The sequence below is a fragment of the Ochotona curzoniae genome, unplaced genomic scaffold, assembly GCF_017591425.1.
Source record: "Ochotona curzoniae isolate NIBS_2020 unplaced genomic scaffold, NIBS_Ocur_1.0 contig_2692, whole genome shotgun sequence".
NCBI lineage: Eukaryota > Metazoa > Chordata > Mammalia > Lagomorpha > Ochotonidae > Ochotona > Ochotona curzoniae.
Genome location: NW_024465556.1, coordinates 17,141,375 through 17,156,287, shown reverse-complemented (window position 1 = coordinate 17,156,287; position 14,913 = coordinate 17,141,375). Strand labels below are relative to the sequence as shown.

Here is a 14,913-nt window from a genome sequence, read left to right as displayed (position 1 = left end):
ACCAGGAACTACACATAGTCTCCCACACAGGTGGCAGAGGCCCAAACATTTGGGCTAGCATCTGCTGCCTGCCAGGTGCGTTAGCAGGTTGCTAGATGCGAAGTGGAGGTGGGACTTGACCCTGGACGCCCGAGGGAAAGCTGGCATCCCAAGCAGCGGCTTAAGGCCTTTTACTCCACATGTTCCCTCTAGTTCACATGTCCTGTCAGTGACTGGGGAAGGACCGCTGACTTGGGAGGCCGGCCTTCCCCTTGATTTCATGAGGGCGGTGGCCTTGGACAGGGACCACAGTCACAGTTATCTGCTATGAGCTCAGAGTTTACAGCTGAGCCAAGGGTTTCCAATGACCTAAAACTGCACTTAGTGACTTGGTCAGTAACACCAGTGGAACTCAAACAATGCGCCCATCAGCTTATTAAATCAGTGTGATGGCAGTCGTGGGTAACCTCAGGGCTGTCCGGTTCTAAGGTTGCCCTATGTGGCGGTGCTGGTAACAAAGCCCACCCTCCCCCATTTCCTGTCCCTGAGTTGCCATCTGAATGCCCCTCTGTGTGTTATGAGAAGCAGGAGAATATGTGTGAGATAAAGCCAGGGTTGCGGCCTGCCAGGATGAACTGTGGGGTCAAGGACTTCTGCCAGATAGCCTTCAGGATCCACAAACAAGAAGTGTCAGGCCAGGAGGATTTTCCTTCTCATTTCTATTTTTTCCTTTTTAGTTGACCTTTTTCATTGTTAACTTTCGCATGTACATATACAAAAGCAGAAAGATGAATGAACAGCAAGCTGCAATAATGACTAACATTTATCCATTATTATTTCTCTACCAGCATGTATTTTTGGTCTATCTTTCTTGTCCGCAATAAAATGCAAAGCCTTCACTATACTGATGAAAGTTGAGTAATATTCCTAAAGTTTTATATACAGTGCATATTTAAGTTTCACTAACAATTTCAAGTACTTCCTTTTATTGTTGGTTGGAGTCAAAATTCAAACAAGATATAAATTAAGTTTGGTGGTGTCACTTGTGTTTCTTCTCATCTGTCATATTTGCTGAAGAAACGCGGTCATTTGCCCTATGAAATATCTCATACCTGCGTTTTTACTCATTGTTTCTTTGCAGTGTCTGTCATCTCATCCAGCCTCTCCTCCCTCAAATTTAACATTGATGCCTGCTCTCTTTCCAGTTTCTCTACAGTGTATCACACTAGAATTAAAAAATGAAGATGCTGGTGATACAAAAGGAATATAATGCTAGATCAATTGGGAGGCACACAGATTGGTTTGGGGGAGAGCTCAGACCACCTGAGAACTGCACACATAACTGGTAAGTGAAATTTGGGGATTGGGTGAGAGCCCCCATGGGCTGTGGGATCCAGGAAGGAAGTCTGAGGAGGCTCACACCAAAGACGCAGGCAGAGAAGTAGATGCGGCCAGGGAGACGGACTTGACCGGAGCAGCTCCAGCAGTGGACGTGAGAGAGCTGAGGACAGTTACAAGAGGGATGGGCCGCTCACTGTGCGTTGTTTACACATGCAGAAAGGAAAATTTATGCCTGGGTTTGTAAAGCTAGCCTGTCCACGAGGGGGCAGTGTGCCTGCATCCTTCCCTGGAGTACCAGGGATCTGATTCTCAGCTCCCACTCCTGACACCAGCTGCCTGACGGGGCAGACCCAAGGAGGCAGTGATGACTGTTCCAATAACTGGGTACCTGCTACTCACATGGGGGATGAAGACTGAGTTCTTGGCTCCCAGATTCAACCTTGACCACAGCCACTTACTGGGATTTAACCAGTAGATGGGAATAACCTATCCATTTGAAGTTACATTTCTTTATGAAATCTTTCCAGGTAGATTAAAATTCTACCTATTTCTATTTCTAAACAAATGTTTATTTCTCAACTACTCGAAAGGCAAAGCAACATGCATAGATACATACACACACACACACCATCTTCCATCTGCTGATTTACTGTCCAAATGCCTGTGACAGTTAGGGCTGAGCCAGCTGCCAGGAACTCTACAGGAGTCTCCCAGGTGGGCGACAGAACCAACCCTGTTAGCTTACAGGATACAGTAGCAGGAAGCAGGATTGGGAACAGAGCAGCTGGAAGCTGGCACTCTGACATGGGATGTTGATGTTTAAGGGGCAGCTTCCCTTTGGTGTCTTAGTTTTTAAACAGTCTGACAAGCAGACACCACAAACCATGTGGCAGTAGCTCTTGCTACAGCTTTTCTGTCTACCATACTTGGTACCATAATTGGTGAGCAGGACTCACCAATTCTCTATCACTCTGATATTTGATCAAAGGATTCACTTTGGAGTCATAAGTCAAGGTCACTGCAGTCCTTGATTCCCTTCCTCTTACAGAGTTGGTCTGAGTAGATTAGCATGCATCAACCACCAAGAGGGCTTCTTCTTCATGTTTTGGTAAGATTTATTTATTTATTTATTTTTGAAAAGTCAGGTTTACAGAGAGGAGGAGAGACAGAGAGGAAGATCTTCCCTCTGCTGATTCACTTCCTAAGTTGTGGCAACAGCCGCAGCTCAGCCAATCCCAAGCCAGGAGCTTCTTCCGGGTCTCCCATGCAGGTGCAGGGTTTCAAGGCTTTGGGCCGTCTTTCCCAGGCCATAAGCAGGGAGCTGGATGGGAAGTGGGGCAACCATGATTAGAATGGCACCCATATTGGATCCTGTTTTGTACGAGGTGAGGACTTTAGCCACTAGGCTACTGTGCTGGGCCCACCAGGAGGGCTTCTTAAAGGCCAACAGTTGGCCCCATCATAGTTGCTGATTCAGTGTCAGCAGGAGACCCCCATATAGTGGCAGCTTTCAGTATTTTTCCTGTGTGACTGGTCTATTTCACTTGCCATGTTTTTAAAACGTTTTGTCTTAAAGTTAACACTTTCTTGTAACAACTGAACGTTTCCCAAAACTTTTATGCATTTATAAGGCAGAGATCAGAGAGAAACAGGAAGATCTCCCATCTGCCTAGTTTACTACCCAGACCCTCACGACAGTCATAATCAGGCCAGCCAGAAGCCAGACCTCTCATGCAAGAGGGCAGACACCCAAACATTGAGTTAACCCTTGTCACCTCCCAGGGTGCACATGAGAGGAAGCTGGAATTGGAAGTGCAGTAAGAACTTGAATCCTGGTGCTTGATATAGAATATGAGTGTTCCAAGCAGCATAACCTATATGCCAAGTGCTTGCCCCTGGCATGTCTTTGGGGTTCATCCACGTTATAGCATGCCTCAACTTTGATTCTTCTACAGTTTAATAATATTCCTGTGTCTTGCACCAGCCCTATCTTATTTATCCACTCACCTGCTGATGGTGCCTTGGATTTAAGACCCGCCTTCTGGCTATAGAACAGTGCTCTTAAGAACATGTGTAGAAACACTCGAGTCTCCGCTTTTAGCTGTTTGGGGGCATAAACCTGAAGTGGAATTGCTAGGTCACATACAAACCCTGTTTCACTTCCTGAGGAACTATCACACTGCTTTCGATAGGTGATGCACACTTTATATCCCCACCGACAATGAAAGGGCTCCGGTCGCTCCACCTCCTCACCAACACCTGTTGCATCTTCTGCTCTGGTTCCTCTATGCTTCAAAGTTAACATAAGTGGCAAGCTCCTGAGATGCAGGAACATTTTTATTTTAAGAAATTTGCAAAGCCTGGAATGTGTGGGGCATGTAGATGTCATTTGCTGACTGTGACAACAGTTTAGCATTCTTCATTTTCGTAGCCCTGACGTGGTTGTGGCTGCCTGTGTTCGACTATGCTGCTCCATCAGCAGGTGGGAGCAGAGTTAGGTTGGTCGCCCTCCATGGCATGAAAGCATTCAGCTTTAAAGGCCTATTTTCCATATGCCTTGGATAAGCATGGCAGCCTGTAGGATCTTCTTGGTTGGAGATTATGTCAAACTGGACACAACTTCTTAGAACTGTCAACGCCCAATTTAGTTTGGTCTTGAACAACATTGTTGAGTTGAGGAGCCCGCAGTGGACTGTGAAGGTGGTCCTGGCATAATGAAGGCGTTCTTCTGTGACTTGGGAGTTGAGGACATCAGTCTCATCATGGTCACTGACTTCACTGATGGTCACAGACATCCCTCCCTCTCAGTGACTGTGGAAAACATTCACCATCAGGGACTGAGGAAGAAGTAACACCACTTGCTTTTTAACAAACACAGACTCTAGGGAGGGTGTTGGGGACAGTGGCTGTCATGCTGTTTGTCAAAGCAGCTGGGCATGCGTCCTCTCACTGCTCTGATCCCAGGTGTGTGCTAATGCACGCTGAGGGGAGTTGCTGGTGATGACTCAACAAGCTGGGTTCCTGCCACACACGTGGGAGACCCGGATTGAGCTCCTGCTCCTGGCACTGGGTGGCCAAGCTCTGCCTTTTGAGAATGACACCAGTGGATGGGAGATCTGTGTTGATGTCTGTCTGTGCCTTTCACATTAAACAAATAAGTAAATAACAGGTCCTAGGAACAAAGTTTTGTATATAAATATTTTAAAGAATAAGAAGCTTTGTTTCAAAAATTGAATAAGTATTTATTGTTCCGGAAGGTACGTTGCTTTTTATACATATTTCATAAATGATACAGGATTGTACACTGTTCTGTGTTTTGGTATTTCTTTACAGGACCTTTCTCCCATTCTCCTTCCCTTGCCTCCCACATATCCCACAAGGATCTGTGCACTGCACTCGGCTGTTTCCTTCTTTAAAACTCTTGGCACAAACAGGAGAAATGGTATTAAAAATAATCCGTACGATTTAACAAAAAGAAAGGGGGCAGGAAGTGGGAAGGGGAAATGTGGGGAGGCATGCATCCTCTCAGTCCTCCTGCCTGGAGGTGGTGGCAGTGGCAGGCGGCAGGCAGCGGGAGCAGCAGTCCTGGCTTGGCCTTCAACCTCTGCCAGGCACCTGGGGTCTGGGGTTTTCTTTTCATACACAATGATCCTGAAGCAGGAAGGGGAGGAGGGGAAACCCCCTTGCCACAATGAGGCGGGAGGAATCTTGAGGAAGACAAGATACAGCCAGCCGCGTGGCAGGCCCCTGCCACCCCTGCTACCCCGCCCCACGGCGGTCACGGGCAGACCACTGGACAGGATTCCACCTGGCTCTACAAGTGCACATTCGCACAGAGGCAGAAAACTCGCTGAGAGTTGTAAGATCAATTCTTCTTTCTTGCAATTTAAGATAAGAAAAAAAAAAATAGGGTGCAGAGGGTAGGAAGCCATAGAAATGTAAGTTGCACCTTTGAGGTCCCCACCCCTGATTGCTGGACTGGAGGCGGGCTCCCCATCAATGCAGGTACCAGTGTGCTTACTGCCTTGGTGACTTCCCAAGCCTCCAGGCCAGGCGGGGGCAGCCAGGTGGCCTGGAACAGTGCCACAGGCAGACTAACAGCAGGGACATTATTTGGGTTCTGAAATGGCTATACAGAGCCATGATTTCTAGCCAATTCGTTAACCTTACAACATCTTCCTGATTTGGTAAGACAGCTAGGCACCCCTCCTTTGCTTTGAGCAGGGAAGGGACTTGGGAATACCAGGGGAAGAGTCCAGAAAGAAGAGAAATTTTCCTTCCTCTCAAAGACTAATCAGGTTAAAAAAAAAAAAAGGCAAAGCCAAAACCTCATGCAGTGTTACCATTGATTTCTAAAGACCGATCCAGAGAACCAGGATACACTGACAGAGAAGAAGGTATTACGGGATAATCCAACACATCAATCCTAAGGGTCACGTGCATAAAATTAGTGTCACCAACAGGAATAGGTGGATGGTCAGAAAAAGGGCCGAGATGGGCAACATTCCCTGGTAACCTGGCAGAGCCTGGGTCCCATCTGAAATGGAACTAATGATATGGGCTCAGGCTCTGTTTACTATCCACGTACCACAAGGATTTGCATTTCTGATAATTTATTTACTCCTATGTCAAAATAAGAAAAGTTAAATAAAAAACAAAATTAGAGTAGGGTGCTGGTGTGTTACTGTTTTGCTGACCCTGCAAAGATGCAAGAAATACACACCCCAGCAGCATTTTCCCTTTATGAATCTCTCAATTGTGTAACTGCATCACTTTCATCCAGAAACTGAGATGCTTGATTAAGACATTATTTTACTAAGCCCTTGGAGCTTATATTCCACAATACCTGATCCTCAGATTTTAACATTTCCTTACTCGCCACCCCCCAAGATCCTTTGTGTTTTTGTTTTATGATTAAAGGTAAAAGCTCTCTACCCGGACATGGCCCCTCGCTTCCACCTGCAATGCTTTCATTAAAAAGGCAAGAGTTAGAAACAGGCTCTTTCTGCCGGGAACCCAAGACTCTGCAAATCAATCTTTTTCCCCAATTTGTCGAAGGGGCAGATGTACTTGTAATGGGTCTCTCAGTCGTTTAAGGTCCATTTCTGCCTAAAATAAAAACACAAGAAGAGGGAAACTGGTCAGCCAGGCTAACAAAAGAGCACTGTCCGTCCTGCGTTCCTGAACCGGGGAGCCATCTCCATCCTCGGGGAAGCGGAGAGGCTGGGCAGATAAAGGCCACGCATGCAAGGCAGAGGACAGCCAGCAGAGCTTCCATCAAGCTGGTGCTGGCCGGTTTCAGCTGTCACTGGCCACGTGCTGCAGGCTGAGGGAGCTAACGATGCAGGAGCACCTGAGACGTGTCCGTCTCCACGGCACTTCTCAACTGAAAAGTCCTTTTACAAAATGTGCCTGCAACTAGAACTCTAATTTAATGCTACATAGAACTTTAACAGTAACTGTTCAAGTTTTTCACTTAGCCAGTGAATTTTAAACCAGTGATACATAGTCAACTGTAGCATTTTATGTGTGTGTGCATATATGTGTGAATATATATATATAATTTATACATATATTTATGTGTAAACACAGGTAGTATATATAATTTATATAAATAATCTTTATATATGTAAATGATTTATTTTATTTGGAAGGTAGAGTGACATACATACACACATACACAGAGCGAGAGAGTTGAGAGAGAGAATCGATCTTCCACCTGCTGGCGTATTCCCCAAATGCCCGCAATAGCTGAGGCCTGGCCTGGTCTATGCCAGGAGTCATGTTAGGTGGCAGAAACCTAAACACTTGAGCCATTATCTGCTGCCTCCCAGTGGCCTTACCAGGGAGTTGGATGGGAAACAGGTTGAACTGGCACACTGATATGAGATGTGGGCATCCCAAGTGGTAGCTTAACCCATGGTATCCCAATGCCAATCACTGCAGTTTTTTTTTTAATCAGGGCTGGTGCTGTGCAATAGGGGGTAAAGCACTACTTGTGATACAGGCATCCCATATGGGTACCAGTTTGATGCCAACTGTTCCAGTCTTAATCCAGCTCGCTGCTAATGGGCTGGGCAAAGCAACAGAAGAAGGCCCAAGTGTTTAAGCCTCTGACACCCACTTAAAAGGCCCAGATGAGACTGTGGGCCTAACTCCACCCTGGCTTTTGTGACCATCTTTTGTGACAGGGTATGACAGATCTCTCTGTTTCTGATGTTCACACCTAAAAAGTTTTTTAAATCCACTGAGGGATAACCTATCCCCGAGAACAGGGTTGGATCATTCTTTCAGCTTATCCATGGGAAGCACTGTCGTTACAGATGGTAACAATGCCACGCAAAACGGCGGCAGAATTTAATTTTTATCAAAGTTACCTGAGCAATTGCATCCTTGAGTTGGTTGTATTTCTCTAGATCGAAACGTGACTTTTTGGCTCCTTTATGGAAAAATAGTAAATATTGTCTGTCTCTGGCTTCTGGATAAACATATTCCTATAAAAATAAAGGGGAAAATTAATTATCATTCCTTCATGTATTATGCTCAGTTTCAACACATACGCACACATAAGGAAATACATGAACACGTACTGGATTAATATCTAATTTCTTCTGAAGAACTTTTACTGTGAAAAACACACAGAGGAGTAAACACAAAAAGTTACTACCACAATGAATTGTCATGTAGCAAACATGCCAACCATCATGAATAAAATCACACCAAACAGCGCCAACCATCCAGAGGTGCTCCCTACCTTCTGTCTCCTCCCAATCACAAATACGTCTTTCTCCCCAAAGTGAACTCGACCTTGAACTTTAGGCTAACTGTTCTCTTGCTTTTGAAACTTTCTCCCTGAGCAGCGCTTAACGATACAGCTTAATCTTACCTATTTTTAAAATTTCATAATACAGAGTCATATAATACATACTATGTCTACTTTTGTTCAATATTATGTTTGTGAGCTTTCTCTTTTGTGTGTAGCTATGGCCTACTCATTTCCATTGCTATACGGTACTGTGAATAAATGACAAGTTACTAATCCATGTTATTACTGACAGGCAGTTGGGTTGTTCCTGGAATTGGTGCCCATTTGGGAAGCTGACTGTGCCACAACACTGATGCCTAAGCATTTCTGAAACACGTAGTATGTTATTACTACCTATAGTCTCTCCACAGCGCAACAGAGGATGGGTACTTCATTGTTCCTTTTCATTGCAACCCAGGCGCCTGCTGACCAGCCTCCCCGGCCTCTTGGAGCCACTGGACACAGGAACTCTTTAAAAACAGGCTTTTCTTTCCATTGTTGGATGTTTCTGAGATTTTTCTCTTTCCCCTGGACTTCTGGAGTACTGACACGTCCAGATGCAGCTTTCTTTTTTGATAGTTGGTACTGTGACTGGTTTTTCACCATTTTGGCTCTTAAAACATGACTTCTTCCCATTCTCTCTTCTGTTTCTGAGACTTCAACAAAATTGAAAATAAACTTGATTTTTTTTGTTTTGTTTTGCTGTATCTTCTGTGTCTTCTGCTGTTTCCTATCCTTCTGTCTTTTCTTGTGTCACTTTGACTACTTTCTTTTTATTTTTTTAGGTCATCATTTCTCTCTTCAGCTATGTGTCAGCTGCTGTGGAAGGTATTCATGACATTTTAGGCATTTTCATTGAGTTCTTTTTCTTTTTTCTTTTTTCTAAGTCAAGTCATCTGACAATATGCTCAACCTTGCCTTTCATCTCCATGGATATCACAGGCACAGTTATTTGAGCAGCTGTGTTTGATAATGTGCCTGTTTCTTGTTGATAATTTCTGAAGCCATTTTCTGAGTATCTGGTTGCTTTTGATTGCATGACAAACTTGGTATTTGCAAAAGTATCTGCAGAAATAATCTGAGGTTTAGGATGTTGTCTCCCGCCACGGGTGGTTTACGTTTGATTTGCCAGGAGCCTGCACTCTGGGATTAACATTACACTGGGGCAACCTCATACAATTTCCAGCACTGACAAGAATGAAAAAGCAGACAGAACTCAGTATTCCACCATGGGAGCCTCTGGAGGCCCTGAACCAAAACAGCAGTGCTCGGCAGTCCCTGGGCACCAGGCTTTATGATTTTTGTCCTATTAGGTTATCAAGTTCAGTTCAACATCTAGATCACTCGGCCATGTCTCCTTTATTAATCAGCATAAATCCCAAGGGAAAATGCACACATACACCTCAGTTCCACCTTGTGGCTCTTCTGACCCTTGCTAGTCACTCTGGGTACTTTGTCAGCTCTCTCATATCTCCAGGAAGATGTGTATTAGCCTTGTCCAACAATGCTAACTTGTCCAACAATGTCCTCATGGGAGAATCCTGTCCTAATGGGATTGGTGCAAGTATCCAATATGCTTTAACTAGCAGCAGAAGTAAATCTTAATTGATTGATGATGCCAGATAATGCGATGAGTGGTAGCTAAAGGGCCTGTGGAAGTTTTTTAAATGATTAAAACTGAGGTTTGGATCAGGAACACTAAGGGAAAGTGCTGTGGCATGGCGGTTTAAGTACTTTTGTAATGCCTATATCCCGTACTGAATTGCCTGCTACTGAGTCCTATCTTTGCATCTGATCAAGCTCCCTGTTAATGTACCTGGGAGGCGGTGGACAATGGCCCTGACCCCCATGTGGGAGGCCCAGACAGTTTGTGGCTTCTGCCAGGCCAGCCTCAGGCATTTGGGAGAGTAAACCAACGAGCAGAGGATCTCTCTGTCTCCGCCTCTCTGTCACCCTGCCTTTCAAACAAACAAACAAACAAACAAACAAATAAATAAATGTGGTTAAAAAATTAGAGGTTGGCTTAGCATGCTGATTCTCTGTGGTGCCAGCATCCCATATGGGTGCTGATTTGTGGGCTGGCTGCTCTATTGCTGATCCAGCTGCATGCTAATGGCCTGGGAAAGCAGTGGAGGATAGCCCAAGGCCTTGGGTCCCTATATCCACAAGGAGACCCAAAACAAACTCCTGGCTCCTGATTTCAGAGTGGCCCAGCTCTGGCCTTGGTAGCCATTTAGGGAGTGAACCAGCCAATGGAAGACTCTCTCTTTCTGGCTCCCCACCTCTCTCTTTGTAATTCTAACTTTCAAGTAAAATAAATAGATTTCAAAATAATACCAATTAATGGAATAAGTATTAGGTTAAGAACTTGACAGCTCTCTACATTCATCTCAATTTCTATGACTTGGCTATGAACTGTCATTAATTATGATATAAATCTTTAAGACTGACAAATCTATCCTATGTTTTCTTTTTCAAGAAGAAAAAGGAACATCTTTTGGATTTTCTTTTTCAAGAAGAAAAAGGAACAACTTTTGGATTTCCATTCTGGAAATCTCATGATTTGGTAACACCTGAAAAGAGATGTGGATGGCTTAGTCATGACAGTCAGTGAGGAAGAGGTTAAAAACACAGGGAACACAACAAGATATCCTGGAATAAGAAACTGGAAGGAGGAAATATGACTAAGAATGGGGAGGACTGACACAGAACAGGGCAGTGTCACCTATTCTTTGAACCTGAGGGAAATAATACAAAAGTAGGTACTGATGCAGTTAAATTCACGGAATTTAGAAATTAGAAAGCTTGTATCTATTAACTTAAATTTTCTAGGTATGAGAGGCAAGGTTAAGGTAGGATGGAGTAATTGATATGAAGCCTTACGATAATTTAGGGATAAAACAGGAGGAAATATAATTGGAAACACAAAGAGTGGCCCATTCCATAGCATTACTTCATTTTTCTCTAGCAATATTGAGTAGCCTGGAGAGGATCAAGAGTGGATTTCAGCCAAGGTCAGGAGTCTGAGCACAAATGGTAGAAAGGCAGAGGGGCAGGAGTTGTGGGAAGCTAATAAGAAGTCACAAATATGGCCTAAGTTGGAAAGAAAAGTAAGACATGCAGGAGGAACTTTTTAACAGTAAAAAGTTAAAAAAGATGTCAGTAGCCTACAGGTCCGGATGAAGGCAAAGGAGGGAATAAGCAAACAAACAAACAAAAGCAAGGAACAAAAAGAAAAGTTAATATAGTCAGAAATGAACATACTAACCTACACATGGGATAGTTCTAGGAAAAAGGTCCTGAATGCCCAATGATGTGGTCTGGTGAGGCAGAATATAAACAGAAACATAAATATAAACATAAATATAAACAATGACTGTTAGAACTGAGGAGACAAAGCACAATAAAAGCTGTGAGTGTTTCCTACTTTTTATTCATTACCTCTCTGCTACATACATTTTTGGACTTTTCAAAGTTTACTCATATATTTATTACCTCACTGTTTTCATTCCCCCAAAACTTATTTTCAGCACCTTAGTGAAGCATTTCCATGGAATAACCATGGTCTGACTATGACAGTGGGATGGATTGTCTACACTGCTGTGGAGTTAGCTCAGATTGGCAGTTCTACTTCAATTTTTACTTATTTGAGGTGCACACACACACACACACAGAAGCAGAGAGGGGTGGAGAGAAGAGGGTGGCGTGAGATGTGGAGAGGCGAGGGATGGAAAATGAGAGGGTTCCTGTTTGCTCTCAAGTGTCCACAAAGCCAGAATGTAACCGAGGAGTCCCATGTGGGTGGCAGGGACCCAGCTGCTTGAGTCATCACGTGCTGCCCTCTTGGGGTCTGCCCTATAGGAAGCTGGAGTGAGGAAGCAGGACCAGATATCTAATCCAGGCAACTCTGCTACAGGAGACATGGGACGTGGGCGCCCTAATGGCTGTGCTGTTTCCTTTCCTTATGGCAGCAACTGGTACTCATGTTTCATTGAGAGCATCTCATTTGATTTAATAATTTTCAGTGATCTTTCCATCTTATAAAGATTCTTTTGGGATGTAACTTAGTACTGGGGTTTACCATCACACATTGCTTAGGGAGACTATGTCCTGGACAATGCACCATTAGATGATTTCATCATGTCAGTGTCACAGCATGTCTTTACCACGCCCAGATGGTACGTCTCACTGCACACCTGGGCTATATATGTATACATGTGGTTCATCGAGAGAGAAATGCCAGTAGGCTAGATTGTTACCAAAAGCAGTTTATCATAACACCAATTTAGGAGGGTTTAAATACTGTTCAAGAGGTATTTTGCTTCATATGTTAATTATGAATGCTAGTTAGTCAGAAGAATATTTTATCTGAGAAATTATTTACATTTATTTGGGTAATATTTTCCTATTCATAAAAGAATAGTAAATGCTCTGCTACTGCTATTTATGTAAGAAAGAATGTTTTGGGAATCAGAGATGTGGAACATCCAATAGGACAAGATGTTAAAAATCCCACGTGATGAGAAGAAAAAAAATTGCTTGAGCACTGTGTTTAAGCCTAATATTTGTATTTATCTATAATTCAAGAAAAACACTTACAAAACACCATTTTAGTGAGTGGACACTATTTGTCCAACATGAAGCCAACAGAAGGCAGCATAATTAAGTGGAAAGGGCAGTCTTTGGGCATCAGGTCAACCTGGGTTCAACTCCTCGTCTCAGTTTACTAGACAGAATGCTGGGTAGACCATCCTCTCTGAACCTTGGCTCCTTCACCTATACAATGAACACACGGATGCCAGCATCGTGGTACGGTGGGTTCAATCACTGCTCAGGAAACTGGCATCTCACGGATGTGTGGGTTTGAGTCCTGGCTGCTCCACTTTCGCCCCAGCTGCTCTCTGCTAAAGTGCCTGGGAAAGTAGTGGAAGATGGTCCAAATGCTTGCATCCCTGCCACCCATGAGAAAAACCAACTGGAATTCTAGGCTGCTGGCTTCAGCCTGGCCCCATCCTGGTCACTGCGGGCCATTTGGGGAGTAAACCAGAGAATGGAGGGTCACTCTCCTTCTTTCTCTCTGTAACTCTGCCTTTCAAGTAAATAAATAATTTTTAAAAGAAAATTGAGGTAAATACCGGATTGAGATGAAGTGTTTTTGCTACTGGAGATAAAGTGCCTGTTATATAATTAAACTCAGGAAAAGTTAGTTAATATTAATGCTGAAGCCACAGACAGGGCTTTTACAGAAGTGAAACAATGTTTAATCCCTGGCAATCAAGAAAGTACTATTTTGTTCAAGATGGAGGCATGGGTGTCATTTATTTCATGACCTGGTCACTAGGTATTATGGATATTTGGCCCTGTGTGACACGGTAGAGAAACAGTGAAGAAAACAGGATGCCAGTCTCAAAAACGCAGTCTAGTCCAAGAGCAATGACACCGTAGAGTGATTTTAACGCAAGGCAGCAAGGGAGAGTGAAACAGAGATGCAACGTACTCAGCAATTCAGAGGGAGAGGTACACGGTAGTGGGGTGGGGAAGGCGGTCGGAGGTTTGTGAAAGGTACTCTGACAGGTAGAGATCAACAGGGAGAACCTTCCCCATTTCAAGATGGGTGTGAAGTAGGGAATGAAATGGTAGGAGACTGAGGAGCATTTTCAGGAATAGAGACTGTAATTTGATTTGGTAATACGGAATATGTACACAAGGAAATTTGCAGACACAGGGACAGGAAAGGTAACAACCACCTGCGGACACTCAGTAGTAGCAGATAAAGAAACCTTTAAAGGTGTGAGTGTGTGTGGGAGAGAGATGGGGAAAGAGGGAGACAGAGAGCTCACAGAGTGGTTATGAGCAGGTCCACAGATGCAAGAATAACAATGAACATGAGGCAAGACTGGTACGGCTGCTGGGTTCTGTTCACAGTGACCAGTATCAGCCAGACGCTGACTACGGCCTGGGGCGCTAGCAAGCAGCTGAAGGAATATAAACAGTTTATTTCTCTCTTCTCTATCAGACATATTTGGGAGGCCTAGAAAGGTTAAGTCACATTCCTGACCTTTCATTTTCTCACAAACTGAAAAAACAAACAAACAAAAAACAACAACATGTTAGGACCACTGATCTTACAATAGAAAGAAAACACTTGTGCTTTTTGAGAAGCGACTCTCAGCATTCCACTGAAACCGAAGGAAACAGAAACAGCTTCTTATATATCTAAGTTCAAATGCTTGTTATTCAAGGAAATGATAGGCTGGATCTGGGGTGGTCATCACATATAGCATAATAAATATCACTAAATTCCTCATACTTCTAGAAATGACACTATGAATTTCCAAGATAATTAAAGTAGCAATGGCAACAAAAATAAGTTTGAGCTGCTCAGTAAAGGAGCCTTGGTTGGTAAGAAGAGACCAAGAGTATGAAGTGATTAATTTTAATTTATGAAGTAGTTAATTTTCACCTTTCTTCAAGGAAGTAAAAACAAATGAACAAAAACCCACAAATACTATCCTCTAAAAATACTTCGAAGCAATTCAGAATTTAATGTATTTCACTGGTTACAACTATTTTTCCATTCCAAGAACTCAATAAAGTGTGACATTCCCCACCCAACTGTTACATTAACTATATATCACACAGAAAACTGAGCCAAAGCAGGTGACCGAGTTACCCTATAGCTGACCATTCCTCCACTTGGCCTTCTTACTGCATTCTTACTATTGCTTGCCTTTATGAATTTAGTGGCTTCTATGGTTCTCTAAATGGTCTGAGGCATCTAAGAAAGC

At 43.6% G+C, this 14,913-nt stretch overlaps 1 protein-coding gene across 2 annotated transcripts in view; it reads right to left on the bottom strand.

Moving 5' to 3' along the window:
- Positions 1-4,264: 4,264 nt before the first annotated feature.
- MCU (mitochondrial calcium uniporter) overlaps positions 4,265-14,913 on the bottom strand; it is a 152,586-nt gene continuing 141,937 nt past the window's right edge. For both annotated transcript variants that reach the window (XM_040975928.1, XM_040975929.1), the window contains exons 7-8: positions 7,698-7,814; positions 4,265-6,429 (exon numbers count right to left, since the gene is read on the bottom strand). In XM_040975928.1, the coding sequence (XP_040831862.1) occupies positions 6,352-6,429; positions 7,698-7,814 (195 nt within the window). In that variant the 3' untranslated portion in view covers positions 4,265-6,351. The remainder of the gene's footprint in view (positions 6,430-7,697; positions 7,815-14,913) is intronic.